The sequence below is a fragment of the Solea solea genome, chromosome 15 (genome assembly GCF_958295425.1).
Source record: "Solea solea chromosome 15, fSolSol10.1, whole genome shotgun sequence".
Taxonomy (NCBI): domain Eukaryota; kingdom Metazoa; phylum Chordata; class Actinopteri; order Pleuronectiformes; family Soleidae; genus Solea; species Solea solea.
Window position 1 is genome coordinate 14249648 of NC_081148.1, and position 12984 is coordinate 14262631.

The following is a 12984-nucleotide window of genomic DNA, read 5'->3' on the forward strand; positions in this document are numbered from 1 at the left end:
TGCAGAACAGCACAGACAGAATAAGAGGCTTACAGCTCCACTGTTTGATTACATTTGTGTTTAGGCTGATTGTGATTTGGACTGACCATTTCTCTGCTCTGATAAAGATATTCTGCGCACAAAAGCAAAACACTACGGCTGCAACTAAGGCATATTTTCCTTTCCATTCCATTGTAAATTTTGGAACTTCAACATGCAATGACCTATAATATTTAATATTAGTAGTGTTAGTGTTAGTGCCGCCATTTCAGGGTGAAACAGTGAACAAAATCATTAAGATGGAGATTCAAATCTGTTGTCAGCTCAAATCAGGCTGTTGTTTCATCATGAATGACGACTTTCAAACATTTGATCCCATTCATGACAAAAACATTGATTGATGAAGCTTCAAAGAACCTGCTAACACTATTTTTTGCCACTCAAGTGCTGCAGAAATTACTTAGAAGGCGCTCCTATTGGCTGTTCTATACAGGTCCCTTCAGTGGAAATCATCTGGCGCTGGCAACAATTTCCTATGCTGCAAAGAAAATCAGACAATAAAAGCAATGGAACTTGTATGTTGAGTTTCTGAGATGAAGAGATTAACTTGTAATCTGTTAAATATGAAACAAGTGACTATTATCTGTGAATAAAAATCCATAATCTTCACATTTTCTAGTGACCCTGCTGACTATGGTCTAATACTTCTGTCCAGTATTAGGCTTCAGATGCAGTCAAATTTGTTTTGAAATAATAAAAACTTGGTAAAGGTAGATATGATTTCTCCCTCGTCACAGTCATTTCAGTTTGAGCCGCTATAAGTTTAAGTAATAAAAAGCTTCATTATTCTTACATAAATGGCAACACCAACAGTGGAAAATATCAATTAAAGTGTTTTCCTTATATTTAACTGTGTAGATTTGAGCTATCAGGTGTAAACGTGGCATTAGTGATGCTAGTGCTGCATGTAAACTTGCAAACAGGACAAACCATTAAGGTCACATTATTTGTTGACAGAGATATAAATCAATTACGAGATGGGAGGAAAAGAGCATAACATCCATTATGCACAACACGGTCACCTTGAGACAGTCCCAGTTGTCTCATGTCATAAAAACAGATCGCCCTTTACATGTTATTCACGCGGCTGTTCATGGTGAGGCAAAGTAAAAAACGCTTTCTCTTAACATCAGTAATACAACATCCAGTGTTTCCATAAGAGAATGTGTCTTGATATGAGAAAAAAAGACTCAGTGTTTTTTGGGAAGGGAACTGCAACACCATCATCACATGGTGACCCACAGCAAACCACCTGGAGATGTGCAGCTGAATATCCAATCTCAGCTCGCAGTTTCAATTAGCAGTGAGAATAAATGTGTTCCAGTCAGGGTGAGAGTATGTCAAATATCAAATTATGCCAGTGATGGTGGGTCACACCGCCGAGAAGGCGATAAGTACAATTTACATGTCTTTAACGAGTGGCAAGACAGACGGGCTTTCCACTGCGCCTCCTCACAAGCTATTAACTTCAGTGGAAATGATGCAAAGCAATCTTTTGCATCTGAGAGAAAAAAAAACTATTAAAATTCAAAGCAGGTTGAAGCAGGTGTGAGGGAAAGAGGATGTGAGGGCACAGGGGAACGCGGGGGGGGGGGGTAAAGAGGTTGCGGCTGTGGCTTCTTGTTTTAACTGTAAGGTACATACAAACACGTCGTTCCTCATTAAGTCTTACAGATTACATTCACTTTTTGTCTAAAAATACCGACAGTAAAGTGCAAGAGTTAGATGTCATCAAAGTTGGATGAGCACCTTCCAAAACTCTGAAAACACTACAAATCCTGTGTGTAACAGTTTGGGTCATTGACGTAACCATTTGAAATGTTCATTTGGTTGAAAATGGCTCAATTATACTGTAAAGGTGTATATTCAGAATGCCACTGTGTTAACCAGAGGATTAATAAAAGCAAGAAGTTGTGCAACAGAACTTCTGCAACGAGGCATCCTCTTCCAAATGAGCAAAGTTAATGATAAGGAAATATGTGACACGATGCTGGGGAAGAACTCCTCATCCTCCCTGCCACTCGCTCTCAGCTCTCCAGTAGCACCATGTGGTGAATAGTGGTACTGCAGGAGTCGTCACACCTGTTCACTGCAGGATACGTTTTAGATGTTTCCCTGCTCCAACACACCTGATTCAAATAAATAAGTCGTTCCTCGGCTTCTGCAGAGCTTGATGACGAGCTGACCATTTGACTCAGGTGTGTCGGTGCAGGGAAACACCTAAAACATGAAGGGCAGTAGGACCCAGTGCCCTGTCTGTTTTAAAGGTTTCCTTCCTCGCTCCAACACACCGGATTCCAATAAATGGCTCGTTATCAGGCTTCTGCAAGGCTTGGACTGGAGTTGGTCCCCAGGACCAGGATCGAGAAAGCCTTGGTTATATAAAAGTTATTTTTTTATGATGAATAAATTGAGGAAAGCACTGAAAGTCTTAACCTTACATTAAAATTCATTCTGTTCTCTGACACTGCTGTGAATTATATATGACCGAGGAGCATCAGGGACTTTATTGTCAAAGTGTCCCTGACCTTAACCACTTCATGCAATCCATATAGAACACATAATATAAACCATAAAATGTATGATGCATGTATGTAAAAATGTTTATATAATATGTGTGAAGTGGAGGTTTATGTATATGACACAGTTCAACAGCGTTCAGGTTCAGCCAGTGTGCAAAATGCAAATATATTAAGTGTGAATATGTTTCTTCACAGAACACTCCAGAGTGCAGTTTGACATTTCCATTTTCCACATTCATTTGCACATTCTCTCAGCTGTGCTCAACTCTGCTGAGCACAGAGAGAAATCACAAATTTTGCCCGGAAGCTTCAATAAATGCTTTAGTTTGGTCTGTGGGAGTTCGTCTCTCTTCACAGTTATGAGTATTTGTTTTGTATTCACTTATTCTGTTCATAAGTAAAGGCTAACCTGAGCATGGAAGGTGGAAGAGAGACAGAAATCTGCATGCGGTTTTCAGAGGTGATGAGGTCCTGCAGGGTCCGGCCCATGTCACGGAGCTGAGCCGTGGTGCAGCTCCTCAGCACTGAGCCCTCCAGCTCTTCAACCACCACCTGCTGCTCCTCCTGATGGATCTGCTGCTCCAGACATCGGCTGCGGTCCTTCAGCTCTGCCAGCCTCTGCTGCAGCCTGGCTATCTCCTCCTGCAACGTTATGATCCTGGGGTTCATTTTCAAGTTTTACTCACAATCTAATTGGAATATCAGTACACAGTGGGCACCACTAAACTGCATTTATCAGAATATTCAATATTCATAACTTGTTGCAGTGCCAAACTTTACAAAAAGAGATCTGCACATAGCAAAAAAACCAAGTCTTTCTATAAATTAAAAGCAATATGTTTTATAATATTATTAATTGACACTTCTCTGTGTAATCCTCTCATAACACTCTTATGACATGACACAACACCATCTGAATTTACCTCCACCATCCGTTTCTCTTGCATCAGGCGATCTCTTTGACGTGGACCCTGTGAAGACTCAGACCTCTCCCCCACATCAGGCTCTGCACCCTCTCTGCAATCCAACAACAATACCTCAACATTTCAACATTTTCCTACCCTTTTAGTTAACATATATAGTGTATATCCTTTTAAATAACATGCATAAAATGAAGTGTAAATTCATTTCCCAAACATATCTTGGAAATAATTCCTACAGATGATGCCGTAAATGAGGGAAATGCAGCGACACGGGTGTGCAGCGAGTAAAAACAGCTTTGCTGTGTGAGCTTTAGGTTAGACTTGTTCAGGATGCTCTCTGATCAGACCACACCTGATTCCCTTCCTGTTTCAAGAGCTATTTTAAACATCCCTCCCTCACTGTTCCGCTGAACAACATTACAATGGAGGGAAGAGAAAGAATGTTTGGCATCCATGTTTTTTGTTTTGCTGTGCAATGAGTTATTTTTTACATTTTTGTTTATAGTTTGTTTTTCTTTGTGATATCTGAGAATATAGGTTAGGGCTTCAATCTAATTAGTCTATGTACTAATGGGTATCTGGTGAATTTCTCCCAATGTATGATTACTTTATTGACTGTTTATTAATTAGAAGAATCCCATGCATTTAAATACAGTTATCAGATCACTTTAGGGGAGTAAAAAGAATACTTTGAAGCAGCCACAGTCACTCAAATTGTACTTGAACAGAATTTGATGATGTTTTGTTTCTGAGATCAGTGTAAGTTGTGACATCACTGTTGACAAAGCACTACTCTATGTATGGATTCATCATTGCTGTCATTGTGCTGCAACTGACCTGCGATGGCCGCGATCTGCCCTCTGGAGGGCGCTGTGCACCACCTGTCTGAGTCGATCAAGGAAGAGCGCCACGCTGGGCTGTAGGGAGGGTAAACCCAGCTGCAGATCTCCTCGCTCCCTGCACAACTCCTCCAGCTTTTTACCAAAACGCTCGGCTGAAGACAAACACGTACACAAGCTGTTTAGTACGCGGCAACACAGGATCAAAAAACAAAATACTGTGTCGATCACAACATCCATGTAACCTACATTCAAATAACATGATGACATAGATTATTCCTTATTGAATAATTAAATCACTCCTAACTAGACACAAAGAGGGCAAACTGACAAGACAAGAGTCTCCACGGTTCAAGCTAAAAATAATAGAAATCTGAGCATGGAAAAAAATCGAATTAACTGTCTTGACTGAGAACAGCCTTCCACGAAATACTGTAAACAAGAAATGTGCTGTCAGGTTTTCTGTTTGACTTCTGATAATATGCATCACAGGATCAAAAGACAAACAGAGAAGTTGACAAATCACTCTGACCCCGATAATCATTGGGCAGAAATAGCTCAAGGTCTTCAGGAACTCCGCCGCAGATGTTGGTGTTTATTTCTGAAATGGGTCAGAATATATTCTGTTTTAAAAATAAACTTTCCTGAGGCCAACGGGGGAAGAAATATCTGGGTCAAATGGGATTTGAAATACATTTTCCTGGACATAATTAGCATAGCATTTGGTAAATGCTAAGGGTAAATGATGAATCTGTGCTCTTAAAGCCCAAGACAGTTTCTCTAATAACATAAAGTGAAATCTTATTTGTTTTTGGATAATTAAGCTGAGTTTTGCACTTTAAAGTAAAGACAGAAGATCAGAGCCCATTCAAAACTCCAAGCTTATTACAGACTACAAAACTAAGAGTCAAATGTCAAACGTATTGTCAAAGAAGAGAAATTAATCATATTACTTGTATAATATTCTCGATACTACACACACCTAAACCACAATGAATGATTCAAAGATTTAGGGCATTTTTTTCCCATGAGCAGTTGCATTATGTGTCACAGAAGTAAATATGTGGTCGGTAAACAACAAACCATTTCTTCTGTGCTAATGAATGTGCAGCCTTTTGCCCTCACACGCTTTATCACACATTTCAGTATGAACCAGAACTAACAGCTAATCTAGTTAGCAAGAAATCTAATAACAGCAAAGGGCTGAATTCCCATAATTCCAACATCAAAACAAAGATTTAATCATGACTGACCCAAATTCTGTGAGAGAGCTAGGATGTCCTACTAAGTTGCCATATGTTAATCTGCTACAGGTTTTAGTCTGGTACAAAACGCATTCTCACATTATCCAAACAAATAACTATATAATAATAATATAAATGCTCTTGATAATGAGTGAAAGAATTCCAAAGATTTAGCGCGTAATACCAAAGGAGACATTTGAGTTACTGTTGTTCATGTGCCACTCCGCTTCATTTTCACATCATCTGAAAAATCGGAAATGACCTACTTATTGAACCAAAAGCTCAGCTGAAAGTCTTAGTTCACCTGCGTCATAGTCATCATCCAAAATGGCCTTCTGCTGAAGTCTCTGCAGCTTCAACATCATGGACTCAATCTGAGCGGGAGACACAATGAACAGAACACAGAACAGATTACCCAACAGTCCAAAGAGCAATGCTCTCTATACAAAAAGAAACGTGTGGGTGCAACGACCGTCATTTCAAAGTGACAGCGAGGTCTGCAGTTTAAAACCTCATCATAACCATAACTATATGGGGTTTTTTTTACCTTTAACATTTGTCTGCCACGGATCATTTTAAAGACTTAACCGGTTTTAGTATGTTAAGCTCTTTCAAATTCAATTTATTTATAGATCATTCGTAAAAATTACCTGTCATCAGAGATAACCGTGTTATATTGAAATAGCTTCAATGCCAACAATGCTGCAGCCAGTATTAAAAATGTCATTTAAAGCCTGCACTCTGTTGATGTTTTGAGTTTACATTTGGCCTGTTTTGCACCCACTGCCAATTTCCCCATCATACGGGGCTCATAGTACCTTCCACATCCTAGTTTCCAGCTTAGTAATGCAAACACAGCGAGCTGGTCCTTGACTGAGGGATTTACACCCACCTTGATGTGAGAACGGCTGTTTTGGAGGCAGTCCTGCAGCACAACCTCGTACTTCTTCACCAGGTTCTCCCAGCCTTGGTCGGACGCAGGTGTGGCGCTCTCATAGCCTGAGGTGACAGAGGAGGCAGAGGCCGTATCTGAGTCCAGAGATCGGGAGTCACAGTCAGGCAGGTCGGACATAACCTCCGTGCCGCGCCACGGACATTCGCGCCAAAACCTCCCACCTAACAGCAGCTCCTCTCTCTCTGCATGACTAGCTGGAGCAGAGGAGAACGGCGACGGGACAGGAGAGGCATCACGTGAGAAGACAGTTTGTGGTTTTGTGAGAGATAAACCAAGATCTTTCACTGGCTGATGAGTTAGTTGTGTTTCCTGAGCTGGTGGAGCAGTGGTTGTGTTTGTTCTCAGGCCGGAGTTGAGCGACTGCTGGATGAAACTGAAGCTGGAGTTAAACGAGTCCTGTGGTGAGGACCGTAGTGCTGGACTTGGGCTTGACCTGAGTTTACTCTGTGACAGTGAGGACAGTCCATGATGGCTGGATGTGCCATTGACAGCACTGCACTCCATATTAAGAAAGGGATGGGTAAGGGAGAGGATACTCTTTCTGGAGCTACATGTGAGTTTATCAGGCTGTTGCTGGTTTATTAAGGACACTTTGACAGCAGGTGTTAGACTCATCCTTTGAGTGCTGGTGGCTTCAGTGAGGTCAGTGTGACGTTCAGACTTTGTCCTGCCTTCCTCCTCCTCCTCCTCCTCCTCCTGCTCCTCTTCCTCTTCCTGCCCATGAGTAGAGCTCTGTAGTCTGGACTGCTCTCCTCTCATGTACCCGGGTCTTCGGTGGAGCCTCTTACGGCCAGAGCTGCCAGCTGCCCCTGATGCTCTGCCACCTGTCAATGCAGAGATTAACCATTAATCTGGACAACACAGTCATGAGGAAGGTAAACAGTGAGCTCATAGAAGTGCACATGATTATCTGTGTAATCATGAATGCTGTACACGGGAACATGCCCTGCTAAATGAGCTAATTACACAAGAATGTAATATTCACTCTCGCCCAGTTTCACCCAGTCCAACCACTGCTGTTAAGACGAGCAGCCTAATGCTGACTGAATAAAAAAAGAAAAACTCAGGCAGCTGTGTGACATTTCCCAGGGTTTTGCTCCAGCTGTTGGGAAATACCAAAGCCACACAGTCACAGCTCTCGATGGAGGAGGAGACAGGATTTTAACTTCCGCTTGTCTCATCTGAATGCATATTAAAAACAGCCATATGACTGTAAACTCCTACAGTAATCTGCAATAGTGAAATTAAAGTCGGAGTACATGTTTAAAGCTTAGCTTTTTTTTTTGTTCCAAAATATATTTAAATGTGCAGCAGGTCACAGAACCATCAACAGAGAGCTGAAAGAAGAAAGACTGTTTGATGGTCGGTCACTGCAGGGTCACGTGAAGAGGTGTCATCGACCATTATCACTGGTCGATGATACCAATAATGTCACGATACAACGATTCTGTGATCATCAGTCTATTGCAAGACAATCCTATAGCAATACATCACCATATCTGTCAAAAGTGAAAAGTTAAACGTGGTAAGGTTTTCTCTGTTTATTCACAAACAAGGGGACAATGCGCATAAAGTCTATGTATTGAACGAGAATAGGGCATCTCTGAACGTAGCTTTCTCCACCATTACCCCGCTGTAAACTTTTTAACCCTTTTTTCGTCCAGATGACTTCCACCCAAGTTTCCCTCATTTGTTTGCCTTCATTTATTAATTAAAATATTAATATTTGCCCTGGCGTACTGCACGAGGAAGGACGCTGATATATCACCAAATGGATATTTTGACCCACCCCTAGTCATGGGATACCTCTCTTTATGTCAGTAAGTGACTCCCTTCACATCAATACATGTTGTCATGTCATTAAATCTTAACACTAGGGTTGAAAAACGCTGCTTTTTGGTCTAGAATTGGGGGAAAATATTCAAGTTGGTCAAGTAAACACATTTTTAGTCCATCTTTCTACAAGATTCAGTGTCAAAATAGCCTCATTTTATTGTCAGCTTTGAAAATGACTTGCTTCTACTTACTCGGCTGAAACTCACTTTTGATATTGCTAATGGAATAATACACTTAACCGTACAGAGGCATGGCCAACCCAAGCAATCAGAAGTGCTGAGTGTAAACAGTGTTTGGGTCTGAAGCAGAATGATAAGGACCTGTTTGTGCTCAGAGCTGGACACCTGCTGCAGCTCCACATGATTAATACATATGTGTAGGATTCAGAAAAAAGGAGACAGGCTGCAATGTGGGTGATCAACAGTCTCTTTGTGTACAGCTGAGCAGCTCCCTTTTTCACTGGCTCTCAGTTTTCTCTTCCCACTCTCTCGCGCTCTTGCTCACATACAAACACACGCATACATTTGTGAGGACGCTCACAGACATGATGCATTCAAGAGCTCCGGAACACTAAAACCAAGTCTTAACCCTCAAAACTAGGGAGAGCTAAATACCATTTTTTTTGTGTCTGATCCCAAAACTGACATCACAGTCTATATTTCAGTATCTACAGATACTGACATCAGTACAATACTCTCCTTTTACAAAACTGCACGCGCCTACTCAACATTCTGATCACGTGACATCAGTGGTGCGTGTGTCTTTGCAGCCTGTGAAATGTGATAGTGATAGAATTTAAGTTTTTCCTTTTCCATGACCAGATCCATTGATTTTGACTGTTACCAATGCTGAATATCAGTGCATCCATACTCAAACTGCCCTTTGAAATTGTGAGGACCTGCTAAAATGTCCTCACAACAACAGTTTTGAGCCAAAATTCATCCTCACAACTCAATAAAGACACATATACACACACACATTTGTTTCTCTACAGTTCACCTTAACCATTTTAACTAAATGACTTCACCTTCTAACCCTAAATGCAAATCTTACCCCATTGTATTTGTAAGGATTTGTTTAAATATCTTCACAATGATGGTTTTGAATCAAAATTGAGTTATTTACACAGAAACTAAGGACAGGAAAACACTGGCAATGAAAACAGTGGAAGCAGTTTTACTGTCACTGAAAAGCCTTGTTAGATATTATTAGATATTTCAAAATGTAGCAACACAACCAATCATTCACAGAAATCTATACATAAAAACAAGATATTATACTGCTATGATATTCATAGTCATCCTTTACAAATATGTCCAAATCAAGACCGGGACATGGGGCACCATACAAACAATGACCACTACAAAGCCACTACAGCTCAACACCCCCATGACCCCCCCTAATGATGTCATGCCTAGAGCATTCCATGTGAACGGAAAGGAAGACGCATTAAAAACAGCACTTAAGGGAGAGTGGGGATGTTCGGATGATGGGAAAGAGGGATTGTGAGAGTAACATTGGGGGTGTTGCTCTGCAAAAAAGGGGCAACAGTCTTTGTGTGCTGAGCAGAGGACAGTCTCCAGTGAAAGTCCTCGCTCTGTCTCCACTGAGACCACCACACTTAAGATCAGGTTACAGCTCCATTAGTGTTTGTCTGCAGACGTGGTCACTGTTCCATAACCAGTTTTAAGAAACCCAACACTCTCGGTGGGTACAAGTGCACACCGTCCACCACCTGGTGTCGTCAAGATGATACAGTCCGTTCTACAGTAACTGAGAGACCAGTCCAGAAGAGTCAAGAGTCCAGCAGCTGTAAAGAGAAGGGACTCCATGGTAGAAAATGCCACTGTGTCCTCACCATGCTTCAAATGCACACAGACAGATCCTCTCAGTTTAGGGGGAAAGGAAATTCCTCAGTTCCATTGAATGTGTGTGTGTGTGTGTGTGTGTGTGTCATGAATCATGAGGTATGTCACTTAGCACTTCCTGTCAGGCTTTGTGCTGCAAAAAATGAACAGGCCAGAAACCAGTGGTTTAACACCGAGGACCTCATGATCCCACTCGAAACATCAAAACTTTTCACAGTGTAACTCATTGCCAGTGTGATAGAAAGAAGGCTGAGAGAATCTCAGCCAGAGAGAGAGGGCAAGATTATTTACTTTGCCAGATTAAAGAGACGCCCGCTTTAGGTTCAACACTGCAGCCCATTGGTTGCTTTAAGTGCTACAGTGGAATGCAGAGGGTACCGTTAAAAAACACAAATATTTGAGGAACAAGCTCACAAATACACATGTGCATGTCAGCAGCCTCCAGAGAGGCACTTCACCAATGTGACTGAGCACAGAGCTAGAAGTAGGGAAGTGAAAGTGTTCAGAATAAAAAAGGTTTATTTTTCCTTTTTACATGAAAATGCTAAAAATGTATACTAAAAAGCAGGAAACTATCTATGACTGTGAAACTGCCACACATACATTTTGGGGAAAGAACACGTATTAATTCTATGGAAGAACTGACAATAAGTGCATTGTGTGTGTCTTATAGAGGGTACGTCTGCCTACAGACAAACTTTACTAGATTCCAAAGAATGTGGAACATGCAGCTCAGACAAAACATGTCAGCATCACTCACACGTTCTACATAATATTCAGAGAGTTTTTCATCATATTTAGTCACTTTCAGTTCATCACCTACTGTATCTCACCACCACAACGGTGCCTGGGTGAAGCCTTTGACCTGTGTGACCTGAGGGCAGGGAACCCTTAAAGATGTCACTCGATTATTCAGTGACACAAAGCCACACTGTGCCAGTACTGTGTGTGTTACAATAATTAGATCCACTCTGTGTCCGCTACTCACATCATGCGAGACCCCCTTGAACAAATTTCCCAATAAGCCATTGTTCTATCATCTACATGTTGTCTTTGTATATTCATTTCAATATACAGTTAAACTAGTTTTATAACGCACATTTGGTACCAACATAGGTGTTGGTCTACGTATACTGTAGGTCCAAGAGTTTGGCGTTCACCAAATACAGTCAAAAGTGTAAAAATAATCCAAATACAGAGTTCATTTGAACACATTGAGTATAAATATCCAGCTGATGTGTAATTCTATAAGTCAGGGTTTAGGAATCTCTTGGCATACGTGATTATTTAACATTTGGAGAGTAAAGAATTACTTTTCAACACTACTTTAGTGTGTCTCGGTGTCTACCTGTAGTTATGGCTCTTTCTGCATCAGACACACAGACACTGGTTCGGTGAATGTGATGTTCTCTCTCACACAGATATCATTATTTACCTTCAGTGACGTGTCGCAGAGGGTTGTTGTGACACTCCAGCCCCATCAGCCCAGCAAACATCTTCCCATCCAAGTGTCAGGAGCCAGAAGTCAAAGATGTCAGATCCCGGTGCTTCACTGATTTACATCGACCATGTTTTTAGCAGAAGTGAGGCCATGCAGGCACTGGTGCTGGGGCTGAGCTCATTTCCGTTGTGGAAAAGTGAATTCAGGCTGTTGTTTGTTTCCCCCGACACCGGCTTTTACGCGCGCGCTCCTTTACGCATACTAAAACGTCTCCTGGTGAAATGAAAAGTTTTAAACCGAATTCGCCAGATTGTCACATCTCTCTCTTACGCAGTGGATAAGGAGCAGCTTCCGATGAGACGGAGACAGTGACGAGAAAAAAGGATGGTCTTCTTCGTGGCATGCTCGTTTGATGGAAGAAGTGGGGGGGGGGGAATGGAGTAAAAAGAAGAAAGTGTTCGACAGCTGAGAGATAAATCTGTGTCACGTCCGACAGTTGGTCAGTAATCCGTTAGTCGCTGCGCCCTGTGTCGTGCGTCAGCGTGAGGATCGAGCTCCTTCCTACGTGTTCAGGAATTTGACTCCTTCAGGCTCCTTCAGACCGCCTCATAACCACAGCATGTAGTCACTCAGTCAGTCAGGCAGGCACAGTCTGTGTGAATGTGGCTGCTGCTGCTGCTGCTGCTGTTGCACAGCAAACGCATCACTGAAAACCCTGGAACACTGTTCACATGGAAGCAACGTACAAATCCACCCAGTGGGATTTCAGCTCTGTTGCTGGATTCATGCACAATTATGACTGAATAAAAAATGAGTACTACTTCTGCAATGGTGATGTAACTAAACGTAACTTTTAAGAAGTCATTTAAACGTTCAACATTTTAACCATAAACATTATTAATTAAAACTAGAACATCCATATGGGAATACTGAATAATAGTAATAACAGTACTTGATCTTGATCTACAGCAGGCATCAAGACACATAAAAACATTAAAAGAAGACAAAGACACTAAAGCCAGAAAGTGAAAAGTATAAAAAAAACACAGCATAGTAAATAAAGTACATAAATACATTGTCAATTGTCCTTAAATTGTCATAAAACGAATAATAAAATAAATTATTCAATGATTATAGTAAAATCATAAATAAAGAGCAAATATATATATATATATATATATATATATATATATATATATATATATATATATATATGTATGTATGTATTTGGTGAGATAGTTGGTGATGTTTTATGACAGTTGGTGTCCGTAATGTTTAATTGCTGTCTTCTACTGGATTAAATCATTGATTATCTTT

At 41.1% G+C, this 12984-nt stretch overlaps 1 protein-coding gene across 1 annotated transcript in view; it reads right to left on the reverse strand.

Annotated features, from left to right (window-relative positions):
• disc1 (DISC1 scaffold protein) overlaps positions 1-12323 on the reverse strand; it is a 38735-nt gene extending 26412 nt beyond the window's left edge. The window contains exons 1-6 of the mRNA XM_058651933.1: positions 11662-12323; positions 6460-7346; positions 5872-5941; positions 4322-4478; positions 3485-3578; positions 2971-3203 (exon numbers count right to left, since the gene is read on the reverse strand). Of these exons, the coding sequence (XP_058507916.1) occupies positions 2971-3203; positions 3485-3578; positions 4322-4478; positions 5872-5941; positions 6460-7346; positions 11662-11722 (1502 nt within the window). The 5' untranslated portion in view covers positions 11723-12323. The remainder of the gene's footprint in view (positions 1-2970; positions 3204-3484; positions 3579-4321; positions 4479-5871; positions 5942-6459; positions 7347-11661) is intronic.
• Between the last annotated feature and the right edge of the window lie 661 nt (positions 12324-12984).